General features: G+C 41.1%; 1 protein-coding gene across 2 annotated transcripts; it reads right to left on the reverse strand.

Moving 5' to 3' along the window:
• Positions 1 to 634: 634 nt before the first annotated feature.
• LOC128971161 (transient receptor potential cation channel subfamily V member 6-like) lies at positions 635 to 21659 on the reverse strand. Of its 2 annotated transcripts, XM_054386602.1 has the most exons (16): positions 21529 to 21659; positions 15101 to 15198; positions 14521 to 14643; positions 13858 to 13998; positions 13251 to 13349; positions 12862 to 13037; positions 11894 to 12040; positions 9203 to 9415; positions 8790 to 8876; positions 7685 to 7761; positions 7225 to 7390; positions 6874 to 6940; positions 6047 to 6315; positions 4979 to 5085; positions 3307 to 3541; positions 635 to 733 (listed from the first exon to the last, which is right to left on the reverse strand). In XM_054386602.1, exons 1-16 carry the CDS (start codon positions 21657 to 21659, stop codon positions 635 to 637), a joined length of 2235 nt encoding a protein of 744 aa, XP_054242577.1. The 2 variants fall into 2 exon arrangements, with proteins under 2 accessions (XP_054242577.1, XP_054242578.1); XM_054386603.1 differs by lacking the exon at positions 635 to 733 and having other exon boundaries at positions 3268 to 3541.
• Between the last annotated feature and the right edge of the window lie 3772 nt (positions 21660 to 25431).

Raw genomic sequence — 25431 nt, forward strand, 5'->3', positions numbered from 1 at the left:
ATTCAGAAACCTAGTTTGAACCTACAATTTATAGCCAGATTAAACAAATAGCTGAAGAGAAAGCTCTCAGCCTGTGATGTGCAATGCTTGGTGATTTTAGTGCAAGAATTGCTTCAGGAATTGGATTTCTGTGTTTCTTTTCTCTTTTTCTGACTAGAGCAGTACTAGAAAATTCTTTCTCTAATGACAGAGGAAAAACAAGATTTTAAGATGTAAAGGGTTTCTAAGGTGACCCATAAGACTATTGAATGAGACTATCAAGTATATCCTGAATCCCAGGTGATGCAAGGTAATAACCAGAAAAGCACCAAGTTAAATGTCCAGCTTTATAGTATTTGCTAAGTGACATTAATATTTTCTCCTGTAAATATAAACCTCATCTTTTCAGTACTGCAGTAATTAATGTGGTTTGTATACATATGCAAATATAGGCTACACAAATCTATATTGAGTTCTAAAATGCTGGTGAATGACCAAATACAAGCAGTAGAGCAAACAGGAGAGAGGGGGAAGTACAGGGGATGATAAAGATGGACTTGCACTTTCCTTTTATTTGAAATCTTTATTTTCTGGGAGGATAAGGTTTCAAATAAAGAAGGCTGTTAGTGTCTGCGTAATAAAGGACAATGATTAATTATGGCTTGAGAGGTTCAGGTTTGTACATTAGGAAAAACATTGTCACAAGGTTGGTCCAGCAGAAAAACAAATGTACAAAAGAATTTTGGATCTCCATCTTTATGCTTTTTAGGACTCTGGAAGACAAAGTCATAGCAGACATCATCTGATGTTGGATGATCTCAGATCCAGTTGAAGATGTCCCCGCTCACTGAAGGGGAGTTGAAGTGGATGACCCTTGAAGGTCACTTCCAAACCAAAATACTCTGTGATTCTCTATCTTATTTACAAAAGGCACCACCAGAGACAGGGACTAAATGACAGAATTGTGAAGCTAATCTGTGCGTGAGTATAGATTTTTAAAATCTATTACAGAGCATAACTTCACAAGAGAAGGCACCTCCTTAGAGCTATCTGCTACTGGATTTTTAATTTTTTTTTTTAATGGAGAGTAGATATAAAAGTCTATAAAGGCCTTGCACTGTTAACTGAATTCTGTCCTGCCTCCTACAATAGCAACATGTTTTGAGTTTCAAGATCAAAATTCTTACTTTTTATATTGATAAAGAAAAATACAAAGTTAGAGCTAGGGCTTACACAGTTCGTACTTCAATCCAGCTGCTTTTTAAATTGTTGTATTGTTATAATGTCACAAGGAGTGCTCTTGTAGCAATGTCTATATGCAGCTCCATCTTAATGCTATTTCTGCAGGCTTTCAAACCAGTGACATGACTGCTACAGGTGAGGGTTAGACCAGGATGGGGAAGCCATCAGTTCTCCCCTTCCTCTTACACAGAATCACAGAACATTAGGGGTTGGAAGGGACCTCCAAAGATCATCCAGTCCAACCCTCCTGCCAGAGCAGGATCATCTAGGGCAGGTCACACAGGAACACATCCAGGTGGGTTTGGAATGTCTCCAGGGGAGACTCCACAACCTCTCTGGGCCATCTGCTCCAGGGCTCTGTTACCCTCACAGTGAAAAAGTTTTTCCTTACCTTCACATAGAACTACTCACTATGAAAGAGAATTCAGCTAAAGTTAGAGCAGCAATTCACAGTTGTAGGTATTATATCACATTGATCCCATCTCCACAGACCACCAGGTACAAACCCTGAAGGTTTTGGGAAGGACTGGCAAGACTTAAGCAAGCAAGATCAGGTAACACTTTCAATTTGACAAAAGGAGTCAGCTCAAAAGTATGCAGCTGAATTTCAGAGAGACAGTCTTCTGCCAGTCTTCCATTGGAGCATAAATACACACTGAAGTAAGCAAAAGAGGACATTTAAATAAACACCCATAATTCAAAGGTCATGATTGCCATTATAGCACCTGCAAGAGAGGAGTTGTAGGAGAGGTTTGCTGTGATATTTTGATAGAGTTAGAAATCCACTGATTATCACAGGGTGATTTGGCTCAAAGTCTAGTGCTAGAAAATAATGCTTGGCTTCTTAAAAAGTAAAGTTTCTGTTTCTGTCCTGTTGGCAGGAAATGTCAAGACCAGGGATTGCTTTCTACTTGCTTCTGCTATTGGAATGAAACTCCACACGCCTGCTAATGACAGTCTATTTCTCTGAACATTTCTCCAGTTGTGGTCATAGGCAGGAGATAAAGTGACAGACAGGCACAGCATTGGGTCTGCAAAGGAACTGTATGGATGAGTCATTGGGAGTTGTTCATTGGATAGTTTTAGACTTTCAGAGAGAGAGAGCTTGTGTACCAGTTTCTGAACTGCCTGTGCAATAGCTCTTATGTATTCAACCTCTCCTCTCCATTTCTTTCACTATCCAACCTTGTAAGTCAGAGAACTATGATTTAAAATCCTACTCTTCAACAGAAAATAAAGCTTCAGCTCACCTGAGAAATTTTATACTGCTGAAAGTCACCTAACCGTGTCATACATGCTCCCATTAAGAAAAGAAGTTCCCACTTAAGATCCTTTGGAATGTTCCCAGGAATAGCAATCACTTCTTTTCAAAAGTTTAAAGTGCATTAATGTGACAACAAAAATCGAACAAACAAACTCCAAAACCAAATCAAAACAAGAAAACCAAACCAAAAGCAAAACAGTCACGTGAAGATGTCCATGTTGAAAATGGAGGTGATAGAGACTGCCCTTCTTCAAAGGGTAAAACCTGTCAGACCCTGAATGCCAGCTGAGTAGTTAGTCCTTTTAACCATCACAGTGCCAGCAACTACCTTCATTCCTGATCTTAGATTTGGGGTTTTTTCCAGCTCTGTACAAAATCACAAACCAGAACTTCATCCAGCTGTCCTTGTTATGAGAGCACTGGGGGTTTGTGAAACTGGAGGGAGAAATGATATCATATGTAACAGTCCGGGAGGCTTGCTGAGCACTTCTTCACAAGTGGCTTCTTTTGCTCATTTCTGTAGAGCATTACAAAGCATAACAAACCACCATAGACTAAGGTCACCAAGCCCACTAGCTTGGTACTAATATTATTTCAACCATAGAGACACTTAAACATGGGAAAGGCTGCATTCATATGTCTGCATGAACTGTTCATGAGCTATTCACCAGCAGAGTTCTTCAAGGCTGACAAATATGTGCAGCATGCTGGAGTCTGTATGAACAGTTGGCAAAAATGATCTGTGCTGTGTGGAGGAGACAAAAAAAAAAAAAAAAGGCTTCTTAGACATCATAGACTTCCTCTTCCATGGCATGACCAGCCTCTCCATGAAGCTGGTAAAAGGTGTTGCGCCTCAGGATCTCCCAGCCCCGGTGAGAACTAGTCCTGGATGTGCTCCGTGACAATGACAGAGCATATGGTTCCTTCTTGTACAGGATGTCCCTGTTGATTTCCAGCTTTTCCAAGCCTTTGTCATAGGTATCTCTATCCTGAGCCTTAAATGCTTCTGTGTATCGCATCATCTTCTGTTTGTTGGGATCAACCCTGTCTTCAATTCTGTAAGAGGATTAAAAAAAACAAACTGAATGGAGTAGAAAGGTGCCAGTTTACCAAACAAAAGCAAGTAGGTACAAGAAGCAAGCCTCTCCCAGATCTATACCTACAGACCCAGGCATTCCAGAAAATCTGCACAGACACAGGAAACTGATTATAGGCATGGTGCTAGCAGCTAGCACACAGTTATCTCCTAGACTTTCATCCCTATCACTGACTTCAGTACCTTCCCATATTTTCCTGTCCCTTAACTCATTTCCCAGTCACAGTTGTCCTTTTCCATTTTGCCAGCTGTAACCTGTTGGCAGATTTACCCCACCTGACTCTAGCTCTAGATCCTTTGTATCTACACATGCATTCATCCACTACCTTTGTTCTTGTCTTTCCTCCTCTGATATTCCGTGGCTGTGAGCCTCATGATACCACTTATCTTTTGCTGAAATTCACTTCCATCAGCCCTTCTCTATATTGCTTAGAGCTCATCTTCTACAATACTATGGAACATACATCATTTGACACAACTGGATCACGCCAACATTCTTCTCATAGCATCCAGTGAAGAATTGTTGCCTAGGATATTGCTTTTGCAAACTTTTACTCTGCATCTGGGACTGAAGATGTTGCACATTGCTACCAACTTAGGTCTACTTGTTCTGCCCAGCAAACCTGAAAATTCACAAAGTTAATTTCTTTCCTAAAACCTACAGAAATTCCTATTTCATACAACCACCACTCTCCCTTCCAGCTTTATTAACAATAGAGGATGCAGTTAGGAAAGACACATGCCCCAAAGTACTTTAATCTTTTCTCACCACGGTATAAATATTGATTAAAATCAGAAATAATGAAGATTCTGGTGTTAACCTAGACTACAGATTATTTGTTATTTCAGTGCCTGAAAAGAAATCCTGGACCTAACACTCGCCACCTGATACAGCCTTTGCAAAGTATAATATAATTACTAGGTTCACACAGGAAAGAAATCTTGCCTTTACTTAATCCTGTCCTGGTTTTGAATCATCCATAGAGCAATTCATTGCTGCTGAATGACTAATTGGTTGATTCTGCCTCTACCATTTCACGCATCTAATGGATAGGAGCAGCCAACGAAGCATAGCAGTGATGCTTTGTGGTACTCATAATGAGGCATTTAAAAGAAACACTGAGGCCTTATAACCCATGCAGTTTCCATAGTCTGTCTGCTGTGACTACTGGATGAGAAAACATGAGCTGATTTCACAATGCACTGCACAGCAGAGCTTGCTGAGGGGAGCAGTGCTTGTCCATCAGTCACAGACAGAAAACAGACTGGAGGCTGTATTCTCGAAGGGAAGGACTCCAAAGATTCTTCCCCAGGCCACTGGAAAGGCTCTTTATTAACATTCAAGTGCTGAGGTCTCCTGGGATCCTTATGTGTGGCACCACTGGAAGAGAACTCACCTGAGATACCAGCGGTCCCCCAGCCCGTACTCTCGCCCACAGATCCCAGAGCGGGGCCAGAGACACCGTGGCAGTTTGCGCTCCAGCATGACTGTAGTAGCAACAACCTTGAGAATAAAAAAACGGATGAATTAGGGGAGAAGTCTGACTTCTTTCCCATAAGATCAATTTCTTGAGTAATGCCCCCTTACAGCTCAAGAAAAATCATAGAGTTCACATTCCAGGTACTACAGGGCCAATCACTATTTTAGCCCTGAGTAAGCCACACTTCTAAGAAGATGCAATAGTGCTCTTAAAACACTGATACATCTCCTTCCTTTTATACCTTATGGCAACAAGCAGGGTGATTAATTTGCAAGCTAAACAAACCAGTATTTATATCTGCATTAACCATCATCAGAACTTACCAATGAGCCACACAACTATGTTTCATCATTTTACTTATTGCTTTCTCAAAATAAAATAGTAGGAAATACATTTATTTTTAAGCAGCTACGTAACTGATCTGACTGATTTTTTTTTTTTTTTTTTGTCTCTTCCTCAAAAGGCAAAAAGAATCAGGCCATCTTCCCTTCAGGGATCTACAGAAGTTACTGACCTACACGTATTCATTACCTTGCATTCTCTCTCCCCTCAGTCACTCCCTATAATTATAATTCTACTCTCAGTTACACAGAAATGTGACTTGTAAAAAAAAGATGCAACTTGAATTCCATTTAAAAAGAGATCCCATGCACAAACAACAGCCAGCTAGGGAGTCACAGAAGAGACAAGAAAGGCTGAAAGGGCTTCTAGTTGCTATCTGAAATAAGGTAGGACTACCCACATAGCAAAGATATACTAGAAGACAGTTTCACATGGTAAGATGCGTAGAAGAGTAGTCTTAGCCTCCTCAGACTCATAGAAAACATGATGTGAATGATGTAAAGAATTAAAAGGACAGAGCTTATCTACTGAGAAAAGTGAAGGCCAAGAAAAAGTTTTAAAGTATGTCCTTTAGAGCACAGATGGCAGAGCAACTAATTGCACTGCCTGCTAGCAAAACCCCCACCACATAAAGTAGGTTACCTGTGCTCTCCAGAGCTCATCCCGCTCATGGGCCACTCTCCAGTGGGTGTCACCCATCATGGCAATTAACAAGTTGAGCATAAGGAGGGTGGCAATGATGGCAAAGGCAAAGTATACCACACTGTACATAAAGGGCAGGTCCACATCGTAGTTTGCAGGGCCATCAATGATAGTGAGGAACAGCTCAAAGGTGGTGAACAAGGACATGGGATAATTGTAGAACTGCCCAAGGTTTTCAGGGTTCTCTGTCTGGAAGATGATATAAAAAGCTAGAGGAGACAAATGGGGGGGGAAAAAAAAGGAGAGAGAAAGTTTAACAATGGGAATCACATTCCAAGAGCAACAACATGAGAGCTGCTGACAACAGAGTGGCCTGGGAAGGAGGTGCATATGTTTCTATGCATATCAAGGATAAATCCCTGGCTAGAACCACTGGTCTCCATTATAAATGGCTTGGAATTACTGTGATTATTTATTTGTTTAGTCTCAAAACAGTGATCTTTCATTTGCCAAGGATATAATAAAGCTGTATGTGTTCACCTCATTTGCCAAAGACAGATCTCACAAATATAGTATGTTTCTAAACATTGACTTACGTATATATATATGTATTGTCCTACTCTGGAAAGAGCAGGAATTGAAGACCAAACTCAACAGAACAGAAATCAGCACTGGGAAAGTGCCCATGCTCAAAGAAATAGAAACTATACATCGTTATCACCTTTGCAACTTAACTCAGAGGACAATCTGAGAATACATCAAAAGTCATGCACTCAATTCATGCTAAAGAAGTTGGCAGGGCTAACAGATTGCTGTTGTGGACTCACCTGAGGCAAAGCCTAGTATCACCACAGCCATGAGCCAGCAAAAGCGCATAAGGTCTCCAAATATCATCTGTAGAGCAAAGGCAGAGCTGCTGTAAGTCTCAGGTGTCCCACTGAGCCCCAGTGCAACCTGACATACATCATTGTCCAGATTCTCAGACTGTGAGTGGACTAATAGAAACTTCTGCACTGAAGAGAGAATGAGGAAATCCTATGTGCAGACAAGAATTTGTCCAGTTGCCATTATGCCATTAATGCTAGTCCTGATGGAGGAGCAGTATTCTTTCAGTTTTCCCTGTCTGCAAGGAGATGTCAGGTGTGTGCAGTGAGCCCATATTTGTGTGTGTCTTATACCTTCTGGATCATGATGGTAAATGGTCCAAGCATCTGGAAGCCTCTTGCGAAGTACATGACATTGCACCATCCTAGCACCAGGGCAAAGGACATGGGCACTACCTCACCATTTGTGCTGGTGAGACGCATCACCATGGTTACTAGAATCATGCAAGCATATGTGATGCTGCAAAGGAAGAAAAAACAGGGAGAAAAAAAAAAGTTCAGTAAAAAGAATCTTCCCCTCCTTTTTTCTTTTTTTTTTTAATTCCAAGACAGGCACATAAAGCCACAGTCCATCACTGCCTTTACCTGGTTTCTACTCATCTGGCTTGCTACAGACCAGTTGAGCCAGTAAGAGAAATAAATCATGAGAAGGAATATGCTAAAAGAATGAAGAAAATTATTCATCTGGCAAAAGACAGCAGTGGGGAAAACGAGAGTCAATATATTTATTAGACACTAAAAGTGGTGTACTTACACAATTATATGGAAAGGCCCTCCTAGGATTGTTTGTCCAAAGTATTTTGCTGCTCCAACTCTAAGGATATCTGGGATCTAAGAGAGACATATTGACTTTAGGATGCAGATGGCTTCCATTACAGCATTAGATGTCATGGTAACTGCCAATAGTCAAGCTGCATCTGCTTTGCTTGCTAGATCACAGATTGTTTTGCCATATTACTTTAAAAAGAGAGTGACTGAGCTGCTTTTGGGGATGTGACAGAGATTGTTGAAAAAGCTGAGGATGCTTGGACAGTTTGAGAGACTTTGGTAGGTGACAGAGCACAGAGCTGTGAACCTGAAGTCCACAGGTGTTTGTCTGAAGTGAACAAACAGCTGAACCTCAGCAATGAACACAAAAGAGACTTTCTTAAGGAATCAAAGGAATTTGATGTAATTCTCACTGTGTTAACTGTAGTATAGCCCCAGAGTCCTGACTAAGCACAGGAGAAGGGCATAGAGAAAGTTTTTTTACAAGTCCCATTTTATTTCAGTTCTCCCTGGCACTGTCATTAGAGTTTTCTTATATGAAAGTTTTAGACTTCTATCTCCTATTATAATAAATCAAATGGGGGTTGTGTTTGTTCATGGTAAGGAGAGCACCTAAACATATCCATCTCAGAACTCTGGTTGAGTAAGGCTCCTGTTACAGGTCCATACAGTTGTTAATCTCTCATTCAATATAAATTTTTCTGTGTATGCACAGAAATCACTTCACCTAGCATCCCTAAACACATGAGTATATAGATGAAGAATCTCTAAGAGTCTCATGCAACAGCTGGGATTCATCTGGACCTAGACATGACATGCACAGGACCCAGGGCCTTATCCTGCAAAGGGTATTTGAGTGCATGACCAGTCCTTTTAATTGTTGTCTTCCTCACCTGGAATCTTGCTAGTATGTTGTCACAATCTATTTCACCCAATGTATTGGACCAATGTCTATTGCCATGGACATATATCCAAGCCCTTAGGTTAAGCAAATAACCCCTACCAAGTTGAGAACACAAACTGAAGTTTGTCTAGCAAGTAGCATCTGTCTTTATGAAACTCAATACTCTAGGGCTCATTGTTTCTCTTACCTCAAGGATCAAAATTACTACAGCTCCAATGACTGTGATCAGCTCCCCCACCAGCCTCAGCTCATCCTCATATGTTATATATGATTCCTGAAAACAAAATAAAAACAGTGATTGTAAATTTAAATTATTTTTTTAAGAGGAGTCAAAGGAAATTTAAAAAAAAATAGGATGGAGGAAAAGAAGATCCACTGTTAGTGTAATAACTGACAAGACCCCAGGAATCAGCTCACTCCTGGCATCAGAGAGCAGTATGTATCCCACATTCCTCACTGACAAAGGTCAGATGGCAGAGAGGGCAAAGGAGGACAGTTGCAAGAGCTGGAAACTGGGAGATGCTTGGACTTCCCAGTAAAGTAGGTTAGATGAGTTACTCAGTGCTCCCTATGGGGCTCTGACTCCTATAGACACAGTACCTGCAGCATTTTCTGGACGTAGATCGTGTTGTCTCTGCTGCTTGTTCTGTTGCCTGTCCGGGGCTTCAGGGGTCGGTAGACGCAGCACATGGTGAAGCAGACCATGTAGAGTATATAGAATAAGGCCAGGAAACAGAAATAGGGACGACCATACATGTTCCACTTCAGGCTCACCAGCTCCTTCACAGGAGTTAGGTCCAAGATCTGGCGTGCCTGCAAAAGAAGGCATTTGTTTAGGAGGATAATGAGCAGTTTCTTGGGGGATTATTAACAAACCATTCTCGCTTACTCCGGTGTGAGGAAGCTGAATCCAGTTTGTAAAAACAGCATGCTTGCAGGGGGTTGAATTTGATCAGTTTGTCAGTAAAGAGCTTTGAAAAAAAAAAATCAAAAATACAACCTGCAGAGAACAGCTTTTGAGAACCAGTGGGAAGTGAAGAAAATAAAGTTAGATACTGAAATAACTCTGTTGTCTGTGTAGGCATAGAAACACGTGAGACAGACCTATGATCTAGGTCCATGAATACAAATATATGATCACAGAATCCATCTGGTTGGAAGAGACCTCAAGGTCATCCATATACTACAGGAAACTACAGGTCAGAAAGTCTCACCTCCATTCCTAGAAAGGTGGTAGAACAGCTCATTCTTGAGGTCATCTCCAAGTGTGTGCAGGAAAAGAAGATTATAAGAAACAATCAGCATGGATTCATGAAGGGGAAATCATGTTTGTCCAATCTGATAGCCTTCTATGATGGTGTGATCAGATGGGTAGATGATGGGAGAGCAGTAGATGTTGCCTACCTCAACTTTGGCAAGGCTTTTGACACTGTCTCATAACATTCTCATAGGTAAGCTTAGGAAGTGTGGGTTGGAAGAGTGGACAGTGAGGTGGATTGAGAAATGGCTGAAGGACAGGGCTCAGAGGGTTGTGATCAACCCTGGAGGGTCTAGCTGGAGACCTGTGATTAGTGGTGTTCTCCAGGGGTCAGTACTGAGACCAGTCTTGTTCAATATATTCATCAACAACCTGGATGAAGGGACAGAGCACTCTCAGCAAGTACAAAACTTGGGAGGACTGGGTGACATCCCATAAAGCTGTGCTGCCATTTAGTGAGACCTGGACAGGCTGGAGAGTTGGACAGAGGTGAACCTCATGAAGTTCAACAAGGGCAAGTGTAGGGTCCTGCATGTGGGGAGAAATAAGCCCCTACATCAAAACAGGTTAAGCTTCCTGCTGGAAAGCATCTCTGCAGAGAAGGACCCGGGAGTGCTGGTGGACAGCTTCACCATGAGCCAGCAATGCATCCTTGTTGCCACAAAGGCCAGTGGTAGTCTGGAGTGCATTAAGAATAGTGTGGCCAGCAGATTGAGGGAGGTTCTTCTGCCCTTCCACTCTGCCTTAAGTGAGGCCTCATCTGGAGTGTTAGGTCTAACTATAGGCTTTCCAGTTCAAGAGGGACAGAGATCTGCTGGAGAAAGTCCAGCAGAAGGCCACAAAGATGATGAGGGGAACGGAGCCTCTCTCGGAGCATGAGGAGAGGCTGAGAGACGTGGGGTTGTTCAGCCTGTAGAGAGACGTGGGGTTGTTCAGCCTGTAGAGAAGACTGAGAGGAGATCTTATCAGTGCTTATCTACATCTAAAGGGTGGGGATTAAGAAGATGGGGCCGGGCACTTTTTAGTGGTGGCCAGTGATAGGACAAGGGGCAGTAGGTACAAATTAGAACACAGGAAGTTTCACTTGAACTTAAGGAGAAACTTCTTTCCTGTGAGCATGACAGAGAAGTGGAGCAGTCTGCACAGAGTTTGTGCAGTCTCCGTCTCTGGAGACTTTCAAAACCTGCCTGGACAAGTTCTTTTGCAACCTGATCTAGTTGAACCAGCTTTAGCAGAGGTCCCTTCCAACCCCCACCACTCTGTGATTCTATGTAAACTTGTTAGAAAAGTATGACTAATTTTTTGATAGATGCAAATAATACATAACAGGTAGAACTGTCCTAATTAAAGTGTCTTCTGGTTAATTTCTTGTCCTGTTAGGATTATTTAAGGCGATCACAACTCAGAGGGTGGTGCATCTGAAAAGTCTGAAAGAGATCCATCTAAGCTTGCCATTATACCCTACTATTTTTTTCTCAGTGGCCCCTTTACAAGTTTTTAAGCCTACAGCATAGATAATTCACCAACTTTGTTTTGAGTCATAACCTGGAAAAGAAATGTCATTAAATGAAAGCATGAGTGAGTGGGTTTAAAATGCACTGCAGTTTAGGATTTCTAAACATAATCATGCCTCATGGGGAGAGAGTTAATCAGTATCAGCTAATCAGTAAGAGTTAATCAGTATCACAGCTATAGAAAGCTACCTGCTAGAATTACTCTAAAGATACTTGTTCCCGCTATCCCCGAGTCTGGTGAAAGAGAACACTTTACTGAATATAATTTCCTTCTAGCTTGCTTATACTGAGTTCTTTAAATCATTGCAAATGTCTCACCTCAGAACAAACCATATATAAAGCATCAGCTGTACTCAGATCACTAATAGGCTGCTGCATTTCACGTGTTCTCTGCAGCACATGGCACAAGGTCCTTGCTCTATGGATAATGTAAAAAAGCATGAACCTTTGAACTCATTGTTCTTCTCCTCCTGTAATCCCCATAGTCTGCACACAGAAAGCTTGTGATGCCCCTAGTACCTCTCTCTTCTTGGTGGAGACAATGAGCTCAAGGAAGGACTGATCTTCAGCCCAGGAGTCAATCTCTGTGAGATCATAGAGCACAGTGGTCAAGGGGCCGAAAGACCAGATGTTGTGCTTCCGCTTCTGCATAAGGTATTGAAACATCTGAGGAGAAAAGAAGAGGGTCAAGGATATCAGATATTTCTTTAAAATACTGAATTATGATGTACTTTACTTGAACTTGGTAGTCATCACAGTTCTCATCTCTCAGGAACAACTGCAGCAGATTAAGAAGTGGAAGATGTTTTTATGATTCCCATTTGATTATCAGCTCATGCATAAGGTAGAGGATGAGTGATTTTTACTCTTAATTCTAATCAAACTTCTAAAGTTATTTGACACACTTATACATCTATACAATAGATTTCATAAGGAAATATATGTTGATTAGAAAAAAAATTCCTTTTATAGTCTTCTAAAAGTTAAAAGGAAAGAGGTGTGGTGAGGGAAATTATCTTGTCCTTTGTGACTTTACAGAGGAAACACTAACCAGCTTTGTATTTTTGTTACAGGGAAGGATGACAGCTTTCATTAAATATTTAGTGCTTGTCTATGAATAAACCTCTGTGGGTACTTGAAAAACTTTCCTTTTAGAGTAATGAAATTCACACAAGATAATCATTTCAGTCAAGCTTTCGAAAAATTACTTTGAGTGGATCTTTCTCTTAATACTTGTTAACTCAAATGCTTCAAAAATTGGGTCAAAAGATTTATTCTTTAAGCACTCATTTAGGATAAAGAAATTTCTTATAAAGAGTTTTTTAGTCTTACATGGTTCTTCTGGCAGGAAAAAAAAAAAAAAAAAAAGAGAGAAGTTATATATCTTCTGTCCAGTAAGAACATGCAAGAACTCCCTTTGTCTGCATGATGTTCTTTGAAATCCTCCTTTTCTCTTATGCATGGAAGCAACTGTCACACAAACTCACCACAGTATTGCCCTCAACTCCAGCCAGTTTGAATGGAGTAAGCCCCTCATTGTTAGGAATCAATTCAAGTGATCCTGGTCCATCTTTGTTCCTGTCATAGGAAAGTATCAGGCTGTACATGTGGCAGGCAAATGTCTTATTAGGTTGGAGAACCAGGATGTGAAGAACAGTGTTACCTAAGAAGGAAGTAGTAGACCATATGAAGTATGTGGAATAGGCCAGCCCTTTGCAAAGACTAACAACTGACCAATGGCTTTTGTTTTCCTCACATCCCTCATCTCACAGATGTTTGCAATGAGAGAAAAATAATGTGCATACAGAGATGACAGAGCCTGACTTACAGTGTCCAGATCCATTGTATGCAATTCACTAGGTCCCACAGCACATACCTAGGCAATCTTGAGCTCTAATGTCAGCTCCATTTTCAATGAGCAGCTGCACGATTTCCTCATTTCCCACACAAGCAGCAAATGATAGAACATGCTCTCCTGCAAATAAAGGAATGGGGAGAATCAGCATTAAGACTGCAGGAAACAGGAGAAGTTGAAGCTGAGGGAATTCCATTCATCCTATGAAGCCAGAGAATATGAAAAGAAGAGCTACTCCAGGTAACCAGTACATTTCTTCCCCCACTGCTCATCCAACTCAGAAAGGGAAAAAAAGGCCTCTCCCCCCACCCCCAACACTAAAAGGAAGACAACATTATTATCCTTATAAGAAGGTTGACAAGTTGCAACATATGCTGCTAGGAAGAAAACTAATTACATTTTTTATGCAACATAAGTTTTTGTGCAGGATTTGTATTTATGTAGTATTTACATACTTGGAAGGAGTCTTATGGTCTGCTAAAAGATGTGTAACTGATGACACCTGGAGACAGGAGCCTCTACTTAACAGCTTTAGATGGGGACTAAAAGCAAGTCTCCCTTATATTCCCTCATTACTCTGCTGGTTCCCCCCGACCCATAGCAGCAAGGGGAGAAGATGAAGCTCTACCAAAATAGAGAAGGTTCTGGGAGCTGCGCCTGAAGAAGTGTCCAGTAGCCTGTGCTGTGCAGACATTGGCTCCTCTCTTGAGTAAAGCCTTCACTAGAGCGATGTTCTGGTTCACTGCTGCAATGTGGAGAGCTGTCTGCCCTGGAAGAACAGAGGTAAAATCCCAAACATTATTATTTCAGTGATTTCAAGATCCTTTCTCACATTTCTGTGTAGCCCATCCAAACTATTTGTTAAGAATCTGGCTCAGAGTTTGGACTAAAAACAGGTGGCCAGATTTATTTTTCAATTCCTATTCTTTGTTAATCAAATAACTATTTTTTCCTCCTTTCAGAAGAAATCAGGTAGAGTATCCCCTTTGCTGCAGATGAGTATGCCAGAAAGCAAGATGTCTGCAGCCTCACAATCCCACTGCAGCAAACAGGGCCACCTAGGGTGGTGGCTTTGCCATTTTGTGTTGTCATATTGACCACATGATTGGATTCAACATGATTTCATCTTCCATAAATGATCAGAAGCCATTGGTGTGTTTGTTTTGCTATGGAAGAGATTAGCAGTATATTGAACCAGGGACAGGATAGGACACTTTCCTAAATACAAAGGTTGTGCTTCCTGTCTCCTTCTCTGGAGAATCCTGCCTATCCTCATTCCCCGAGGTGTCACCTTCATAGAGCTCTGATGTCATCCTCTCGTTGACAAGCTCAGGAGCTGCTTCCATCAGAGTCACTGCTGCCTCTATGTTATCATACAAGGCAGCTACATGAAGGGCAGTCTCCCCCACTGCACCTAGAAACAGGAGAAGCAGCACGTGAGTCACCCAGGCATTCAGCTGCATGAAACAAAAGCAGAAATTAATTTCTTGGCATGGAGAATTAGGGGAGTGGTAGGTCCTCCTGTGAGTACTGCCGGGTGTCAGCCCACCATGACACAGTAACAGCCACAGAACTGCACAGCCTCTGTCCCTGAACAGAGACTTCAGGTGTGAAGTGATGAGCTCACAGCCCTTCCACTGACCACCTTCCACTGTAAACCACCTCCCCAGTCCCTCTTGAAAAGAGGTCTGTTCGAGTTGTAAACCTCTGATCTTCACTGTTCCGTTAGGGTCTGATGAGCTGCTGACACAGAGTTAAGCAGTTTGAGTCTGTTGATGGAAATGTCCTAGCAAACCATAACAAGGATTCTACTCGTAGTAGCAGGCTCTTGCCTTCCACAGAACTGCCCTTGTCAGGAACCATCCAATTACCTCTCTGGTAGATGTCACAAGTGCCGTCAGTGAGAAGTTTCCTGATGGCTGACAGGTTGTTCTCTTTGGCAGCCTGGAGGAGCGGGGATTCCCAGATCCTGTAGACAAGGAAAAGTGGCTGATAATGGAGTGCAGTCAAACACAGGGTGCCTCTCTCCACTGCTAGCATGGCCTTTGCTTCAGACTGTGTCTCTCTCAAACGTTTCTGCTGAAAGACTGGTAGTGCACACACACCATCTGCATTTTTTTTAAATGCAAAACTAAACAAACAAACACAAACTGGCCAAAGCAAACCAGCGTGGTGCTGAACACTCAGGTCGCTCATCATCTCCTGATTTAGTGACGCTGAACCATATGGTGGCAGCAGAGGGAAGGACAGGAGGAGCGAATGACCCAGAATCAGTCCGGTTTACAAAACCTACACGTTGAGGCACAGAAGACAGTGAAATATAGGTCGTTTGATGCCCCTCCTGATAACAGACTAGTTATCTCAAGAGCCGGGAAAAGCCAGTAGTTTTTCTACACAACAAAAGAAATAATAATAGTAAAAAAAAAGATCGGTATCTGAATTAATCCCATAATGAATGGAAAAGTACAAGCAAGAATCTCTGTGTTGTAGCAACGCTTCATATGATACAATTAAAAAGATAAGCTCTGAAATGTAGTCCATCAGAAATTCACGAGGAAAGTTTTTAAATGCTTAGCTGTAGTTTGTTTTTTGGTTTTGTTTTGTTTTCTCTGATGCAGAGAAAATTGAAGACATTTTGGAGAAATTAGATGTGTGGGAAGGAATATGCCATCAAATTCCAGGCTGAATGATTCACTTAGAGTTGGAGAATGCCCTAAATCTTCTGTGAGACTCAGTTATTTCAGTAGATCCTTTGGAGCTGAAGAATTTACAAATACAGTCACCATACTCCACTGGAGCAAAGAGCAGGTGGGTGTACTCCTCCTTTACTCAGCTCTGGTAAAGCCATACCTAAAGTCCTGTGTCCGTTTCTAGGATCCTCAGCACCAAAGACATATGGAGAGAGTTCAGCAAAGAGCCATAAAGTCGATCATGGAACTAGAGCATCTCTCTCTGACATGAGGAAAGGCTGAGAGAACTGAGCCTGGAGAAAAGAAGGCTCAGTTGGGGTTCTTACTGACACCCTCATTTTCCTCCCAGCTCTAGTCTGTTCTTTTACTACAGTCTGACAGACAGTAGACTGGATCTTGGTTTCACACAGAGAGAAAAAGAGTGTGGGACAAATACTTCAGTCAGACTGTATCCCTGGAGATACAAGCAATGCTTTCTCCTGGTGATGTCCCCGATGTCTTCCTTATATTTTGATATTATTTAGTCACCAGATTTTGGGGATACAGTTTATACAGCAAATACTGTATAAAAGAATAAGTGCTTTGCAGAAAGTGGTAACACTGATGTTAGGACACATTGTCTGTCAAGATAACTCTGGTAGAAGTCAGGAGAAAACTCACATCAGAGAGAAAGAGAGAAAAAAAATGGCCCACTGCACAAAATACTTTCTCAGAACTTGTATTTATTAGATATAGGATGATTAAACAATAAAACCATAAGGGAATAGACAACATAATTTTTGTGGCTTACAGAAATATGTATTTCTTGCCTTTTTTTTTTTGCTTTTGTGGACAACAGAATCTTGAAGGAAAAAAAGATATCGGATATGCCATTCTCTCTGGGTTGAATCCACTTGAAACATGGGAGTTCAAGACACAGAAACAGCAGAAAGATGCTGACACACCTGAAAGAACTTGGGGGATAAAACAAAAAGTACAGAATTACACAGGTAGAGAGAAATCATTTGAATAAGTGTGAGTTAATAAGCATGGGCTACAAATGAAAAAGCATAACTGGTCATTGGATTTGTCATTCCATAAAAGGAACATTTCCTGTCACCAGCAGGACCTGATGATCTCTCTAGAAAATACACTGGATAAATGCTGAAGAGCAGAGGAGAAATAAAATCATTGGACTATAAAGAACCATCCTGAACAAGAATATCAGAATGACTCCCTCGTTTACGTGTCCAAACTCTTAGCCTTGCTGGCTGTGAGAAGTATTTCTTCTTCAGCTTACTCATGTGTCAGTTGCATTAGTTGCTAATTACAAGATGATTTGATGAGACAATCGCATCTAGGATCAAATAGGAACAAAATAAAGAGGCACTCTGAGCAAAAGTCATGAAGTTCAGTGTCAGTGAAGCCAGCTTGCCATCTCTGTTACTACTTTGAGAAAGGCTGGGTTCCTGGAGAAGTCAAATTTCAGAGGCAGGAAATGTGAGGAAGGTGAGATTTCAGAAGTGTAAACAATACTACAATTAATATGTTGATGCTTTACTGGGTAGGCCTTTATCTCTCAAATGACCTCAGAGAGGAGGAAGGATTGGGCAAGAGATGTGGGAGGACACAAACACAATACCTTTCTCATAAAATTCTCCAAAGCTCTTGTAAACAGCTAATTAAATTACAAGCCTGCTAAGAGGGAGCCACCTAATTACTACTATACTTAGCTTCCAGAAATTTGGGGCAAGATTGTCAAATCTTTTTACTTGCTGCAGGAACCTCCAAATAGGCTTAAAGAACAGAGATCCCACAGCAAGCTGGTAAAGAACACAAAAGTGTTGGTGTCTCTGATGCCTCCATGGCCCATGACTCCATGCTTGTATCCTGTGCTTTTTCTCCTTTTTATTTTCTGTCCCATAATTGAGGACATATTTTACTCCCATTTGAAACACACCACTATAATTACCAATTAGCTTTTAATACATTACAGCAACGTGCTGAGCCTATAAATGTCATCAAGTACTAGGTAAGACAAATTCACTAATATAAAACATAAAACTGATACCTAAATCTAGAACCTTCAAAACACTTCAGTGTCTTTGAGTTCTGCATATTTAATCATTTTTCCTCCTGATCCATCAAACACTGCAGGAATTTTATGCTTTGCAGCTCTAGTTCCTGGATGTAAAAGCAGCACCAGGTAAAATCTTTAACTCTTAACAGAGCTGCCCACAGAAATTGCTTAATTTCCACAAAGTGCTATTATGTCACTGGATAAAGAAGGTGGCTTTCAGAGAACGATTCAGCAAAGATATTTAGGCACTTTGAGAAAACAATTCAGCACATCTAAGTTAAGTTTCTGTTCTAAATCATTCTTTTACTTAGCTATGGAATCAAGGGCCACTAAGCTCCTAATTCAAAGAGGTAAATTAGGTCTGTGAAATGAGGCAGTACTGATCATGCCTTAAAGGATCAGCTTAGGACAAGCACTGGTACAAAGCAGGATGGTTTGGGTTTTTTTTCCCCTTTTTGTGGTGCTCAGAGTACTCACACTCAATACTTCCTCATGACTTAGGAAGTAATAGCACAAAGTAAAAAGGAGACAGGTAAGAAGGGCTTGGACAATCAAATGGGTCAGCAAATTTCTTCAGATGGCAGTAAACAGAACTTCTCTGGAAATAAATTAAACAGATTACTAATTGCTAATGCTACTAGACAAGAAATTGACAGGGAAATCTCATCCCTTCAAATATTTAGCAATGAAAATCTTGGTCAGTCACTTCCAGCAGGGCAATCTCCTTTTCAAATTTCTCCATCTGAGACAATCCTAAAAATAATCTCATTAACAGATCAGCAGATGTTATTCTATATTATCAAAGAGTTATTCACAAAATAAATTTGAACTGAAATCAAGGAACCTTGTTTTCCATTATTAGACTCCAACCTTCCATATGCACTAGTTTCCTTCCAAAGATAGTTCTAGCAAGGACATAAGATGTGGCTACTCTTCCTGGGACTCCACACTGAGCTACAGCCTGGTTTAAATAATAAAACAGAATCAGCAGAGTAAAGCAAAATAAACTCAAAATCATCATTCATTTTAGGAGGTTCTATCCTTTGGGAAATGTTATGCAGTGCAGGATTAATCCAAACAAATCCCTCACTCTGAATAATGCTGAGATCAGCTGCCAATCAGATTCAGAGAAATTAAGAAAGGGAATGAACAGCAGCTGCAGTGAAGGTGAGAAGGACCAAACCAGATAGCTTTCAGGTATTATCATGACCAGTTGTAGGACAGGAAAAATCATTGTTCTCTTGCAGACTTTCTATCTGCAGTCAGAGCATACTAGTTAAATAGCAACACCTCTACCACTGGCTTTCAGTAAGATAACAGTAGTCTAGTCTTATGTATAATGTATGTCTGTATTCCAGCACCATTAACACTAAGAAGAACTCAAGCTGAAGCCACAAGACTGCCATTCCACACAACAAATTGAGGGGATGAAGTAAAAGCCCTCCTGGCTTACAACAGCAAACGTTTTATAAGAGGAGTTCCCATACACAAGTCACCACGGAAGGCTTTCCTCTTGTGTTTTTCTATCGATACAGAATTAAGAACATGAAAGTTAAAAACACCGATCTAGTCCTCTGCACAATGTTTGTTATTTTGCTCTTCAAGCTTTGAGCATCTCTGGGGACAAGTAAGGAAAGTACAGGATAATGAAGGGAGGTATGGTTCTGTCAATTTTGGGGAAAAGGGTATCCATATATTGGCACCATGTCATTTCTGACCAAAGAGTGGAAGGCTAATTAGTTAGTTGGTTAGGCTGTTAGTTGAAACACATAGACCTAAAGCAGAAGGGACCATCTGTGCTCCTGTGCAAGCCTGATCTCAGAGACAACAGTGTCATATGCACTGTGTTATGACAAAGAGTTTTGTGTAGAAATACAGAAATGTACAATTTTGGCACCAGTGAGGCTGCACTATAGTAACCCGAGAGAAGTTTTTCTGGTTTCATCTATCAGTAGCAGCACGGAAGATGTCCATAGGCATGCAGTATATGACTAACAAGGGCTGTCAAGCAAAGGGAAAGTTGAATGGCAATCTAATAGCAGACCATGTGCCAGGGAACAACAAAAAGGAAGGGGCCTTGGTCATAGCAGATGGTAAAGCACACAGCTACAGCACAAAATTATAATTTTGGAGGGTCGAGCTGAGCTTTCAGAACAAGACACTATTACACTAGGAGATGACTACAACGCTGTAACAGTCACCTAAAACATGGGCCTGGGAGGCTTTCAAGACTGAGATAGAAAAAGCCAGAGCAGCGTGATCTGTTACTGGCAAGAGTGCAGCTGCAGGTGGGAGGTTTTAGAGACAGACCTTCAGAGGTCTTTCCACATCTCTGATTATATAAAAATGTTAATATATTTAGATTTTTCATTTCCACACCTTCATTTGGCTGTTACAGAATCTGCTGAGAGCTTATTTTTCATTTACCTGTGATGCTTTCCATGAACATAGCGAAATGCACACAGTCCAGCATTCTATGGAGACACTATTGTTCCTATTGTCCCTCCCATTTTAAGTGTATTTAACTTCCATTGTTTGGAAGTAAACAGAACAAGCTTTTGTTATTTGATCAGAAATTAGATGATGATATATGTAATTTCTTCCCCTGTCCTGCTTATTCCTATACATATATGTGTGTACACATATATTTATGGATGGGTGAATGGGTAGATAGACTGATTGATTTTGTCCCCCACATCCACCTTTTTAGTCCCCAGAAATGCTCACATTTGTGAGAAAGAAACAAAACAAAACAAAACCCAACCAAATTTTACAAGAGACGGGTAGCAATTTCTTGATTGACTACTGCAGTGCTTGTGCATGCAGAAATTACAAGGACCAGTGAAAAACAGATCCGGCTGGATTTCCAGGAATACTCCTGCATTCCTGCATGCGAAGGGAGCAACCCTGCACAGCAGTAACAAACAGTCTCGACTGATCATTTGCATTAAAGACTCAGGCAATCGTCTTGATAATGTAAGGTCTGAGAAGAGTCATTGTTGTGTTGACACCCAGTCACGGGGCTGACAACAGCATCCAGCCCAGGCAGTGATCGACCACCAGCATGTGGAACAGCATTAAGTGCACTCTAACCCACAGTAAAAGCAACCTTTGGACAGAGGGAAAGCAGAATCCTTACCCCAAAGTCATTATTCTAGCTGACTACAGCATACACATCACACAGCCTCTTCATAATAATTAAAAACCAACCAACCAAACACCAAACAAGAAGAGCCTCATGTATTTTCCTGTGAGCCTTACCAGAGAACCAGGAAAGACAAGAGCGTGTTTATGTTACCAAATAGTGGCTGAAGTCCGGCACTCAGGGTGATTCAACTGCAACCTGGTAAACCCACCTATGAAAGCAGATAAGACTGGAACTCCAGAAGCATTCCACCTTGAAAGAAGAAATCTGATAGAAAAAAAAGTGCTCCAGGGTTGTTTAAAGTTTATCTACTGGCAGAAAAGCCTAAGAGAAAGGAGTGACAATGAACTACAGGGAGAGACCAGTAGAAGAGAGGGAAGAGAAGGTGGCTGAAATGCACTGTACCTTTTCTGCTGAAGTAAGTAGATTTCATCCAGATGTTTATCCCAGGATTTTTTGCCTTGCAACTTCTGGCTTAATCGATTCCAGATCCGGAAATAGAAGGGCTTGCTATCTCCAAATAAAGGAACCCCCATAGCACGTCCCTTTTTCTCTCTTGCCTAGGTACCTGAAATCCAGTACTCCCCACTTAGAAAAAGGTCAGGGAAAGTTCACTACAGGTCACCACTCCTCTGCCTTCAGTGTGTTACTTACAGAGGAGACTCTGTCAGCTGCATCAGCTGATCCAAGTACATGTAAAAACACAAAATAAAATCACTTGTCCCTAGCAGACCATACCTTGAGCCTCATCAAGTACTTAGTTTCCAAAATAGCCCAACCCAAAGGCGTGTCTGATTTAGAAGCAGCTTGCCAGCAGCCTACCCCTCACAAGGATCATACACAGCACTGAAGAATTCACGTATCAATGCCTTAAGCTTCTAGTATTTCGTTTCTGAACTCTAGAATTCAGAAGCAGTCATCCTCCTGAGATATCTCTGAATTCCTCTAGAGAGAAACACAGAAGCAATTTTGAAACAAACAACTGAACAGGTCAGGCAAATCACCTTCTATGTGAGTGAACATGTGGGAGTGTGCCCTAAAAGACACTGGGCTCTCAGAAGGTAGGATAAGGGTGGACACACCTCCATCTGCCAGCAAATCCCATTAAACAAATTATCATTAGAGGCTCCACCTTCTCTGCTCAATCTGGAAGAAGAGTTTCTCTAGGCTAATGTGTAAATGCTGCTATTTCATTTTCCTTTTATGTTCTGCAGTCTCTCGTTATTTCTTCACATTTCTCCCAGAAAGGCTTATTTAGGAAAGGGACAAAAAATTCCATTTAACAAAGCCCAGGTTTTCATACAGAAAAGTATCATCAAGGTCATTGAGGAGAGGTGTCTGCAAAGCAGACATCCTTCTTATGAAGAAGCTGGAAGCTTCATGAGAGTTAAAAAAAAATAAATAAAAAGCAAAGCTCCTAGTTTGTAATGTTCTTTCCTTAAAGACTGCTCCTAATATTCTTGCATCAACCGAAATATCACTTCACTCTTAGCCCTTCTGTGGTAGAAAAAGATTCTGGTTCTGAGTGCCAGATTCTGAGGCAGAATCTGTATATAAGGGAGGAAAAAAAATGTGTAAAGCAGTAGGGCTGAATGCAAGTTTTTAAATTTCTGGTTTATTTAGAGCTGACTTAGAAGTACCAAACCAGGATTCACATCCAAACCTCTGTAAACTCATCACGTATCCTATACTATAAAAGCAAAAATCGCCACACAGAAAAAAACAATGCCCTAAGGCAAGCTTGGAGAATTGTATCCTAAAATGTGAGATTCACTGCACTGTCCCATTCTGGAAGAAGCATCAAGTTAAACTATCATAACAGGGAAAAAATTATAACTTATCACATTGAAAGGTTAGAGTGTTTCACCAGCCACATGTTATGGGCAAAGTGTGAGGTTTTTTTTAGCAGTATCAATAATGTATCTCTTCTTGATGGGGAAAAGAAACTCCAAGTTGAGAAAGGTATTTAGATACTGAAGTGTTAAGTGCCTATGACAGACAAACAATCTCTATTTTCCTGGGCTGTTCTCCCAAGCAAAAAAGCACTTTCTACAGTCTCTCCAAGGAGTAAAAGCCCTAGAAGACTGGTATTAGCTGGACAAGCAAGCAGTGACACATTCCTCCCTCTCTGGGTAGCAATACTGCTGCCACCCAGACAGGAGCTCTAAGGTACAGGAAGTGAGTTACACACAGCAGGTTAAGGAGAGAGTTCTCAGCTAGCCTTGAAGGGAGCAGATGTAGCAGCCAGGGCAGCTCACACAGCTGTGGACTCTTAATTGTCATCAGGGGCTCATTACAGCTCTCATTAAAGCTTCAGACTGCAGTAAATCTGACTCAAGAGTTTTCCTTTGCCTGCTTGCATTGATATAAATTCCTAGTATTGCAGAACAGTGTTTTTTTGTAATTCATGATGGAGGTGGTTTCAAAGGTAGTAGGACACAGAGATGAAAGATGGATGAACCATGTCAGACTTCTGCAGGGATCAAAGTCTCTTTAGCAGGTTGTGGCCACACCTCTGAAACACTGGTAGGCTTTCAGTCTGGCAGAAGGTTGCAAACAGTTCAACAAAAACTAAGAATCTGATAAGGCTCAGCAGCTGAGGGGTAGATTGTAAGTCTATACAGTTTTACTGTATCTGGTTTCCCACAGAGTAAATGAGGTGCTTATCCTGGCTGCCAGTGAGACCCTTTCCTGGAGTGTGTCTTGACTTTTCTTGTTTCTAACTTGGGCTGATTCTGACTGACCTTATTCCTGTAATCTTGGGATTCCAGCTTGGCCCCACCTAACAAATAAGACAGCTGATGCCAAAACTTCCTTTCTGTGGCTGTAGGCAGCAATGTAAGCATGAAAAAACACAAAGCACAACCTGGCCAAAAGTGTTCCTCACAGTGTCTAACAACAGAAAGCTCTGAGCAGACAGACTAGCTATGATAGGACGGTGTTGGTTCTGTGCAATTCAGTCACCCCCTGGTTCTAGAGAATCTATCAACATTACATAAGCACAGTCAGGATGTGCTGCCCTTTGTAGAGCTATAGAAGCCATGTCAATAAGCCAGTATGTGGAAATACTTCAGCAACCACCAAGGAGTTCCTATTTTCACACACTGGCTATGAATACAAGAGAACAAGAAAGCCACTTTGCCACTGGGGACTGTGATCTTGCCAGAGAAACTACTCTGTACCTCCTTCTAGTATATTGCATTTCTTTTACATCAGATTAGATTAAAAAAAAAAAAAACAATCTGAAAAGCTGAGTGTGAGTAAATTGTCCTTTGGTGACCTGATAGCTTTTTATAGCAACATGCTTTAAGAGCAAAAATTATTACAGAAAGTTTATAGAAAAAAATACCACAGGAACACTTTCTCTATATAGTCTCCAGTTTTCTCTTCATCCCTATCACTTCTTCAGTTCCTTCTTTCTTTCAAACCTAAACCAAAATGACTATTACTTGATGTATTGTAGAAGTAGTTTCAGTGCTGGTGTAGAGACAGACATAATTTGCACAGTACATGTTATGGATTCCTTTCCTTCTGAATGGCCCTGGCCCTTACATTCCATGTTCTCACAAAGCTCCTGTTAACCTTCCTGGAAATTTTAAGTGCTGAAGGTATGTACAATTGAATCCAATGTGCTTATCTGACAAATCAGGATGGCAGAGCATGGTCTTTTTTTTTTTTTCTTTCTTTCTATGTTTTTCTCTTACAGTTCCTATAGAAGGAAGAGGGGGAAATTGCAAGAGCTGGGTGATATTTTAAGGTTACTACAAATATCTAAGTGTAATCCTCGTCTCTGAAAAAAATCCATGAGACTGAACTGTGATTAGCAGGAAATGGGGGAGATAAAAGCCATTGTAAAAGTAAGGAAGTCAGTTGAACCTGTAGGAGAAACAATGTTAGCTGCAAATGGTAAGAGTCTCCCATTTTTATCTTCTGAAAGTATTTTAAAGGTTTCTGTTAAGTACAGTAAATTGTGTAATGAATGGCATCAGGAAAATTTACACCAAGTGGCTTTTGGAGAGGAAAGAATGAAAGGGAAGTCAGCTTATTTGTAATGATGAATTGAAATTCTCTTCTACATTTACCTTCCAACTTTGTCCCCAGAATCCATGTTAAGCATTGCATAGAGAAGTAAAGCAGCATAATCAGTTGTCTAACAGATCTTCAGAGCATTAGGCAGCCACTGAGCAGCCACATTGTCTTGGCCAACCTGAGTATTCTGTGTCAGAAACACATACTGCCACAACTCCTCTCCTGGGACAAATTTCAGCAAAAAAGATTTGCCTGTTTTGCTGTCCTAGGGACAGCATC

The sequence above is a fragment of the Indicator indicator genome, chromosome 14, assembly GCF_027791375.1.
Source record: "Indicator indicator isolate 239-I01 chromosome 14, UM_Iind_1.1, whole genome shotgun sequence".
Classification (NCBI taxonomy): Eukaryota; Metazoa; Chordata; class Aves; order Piciformes; family Indicatoridae; genus Indicator; species Indicator indicator.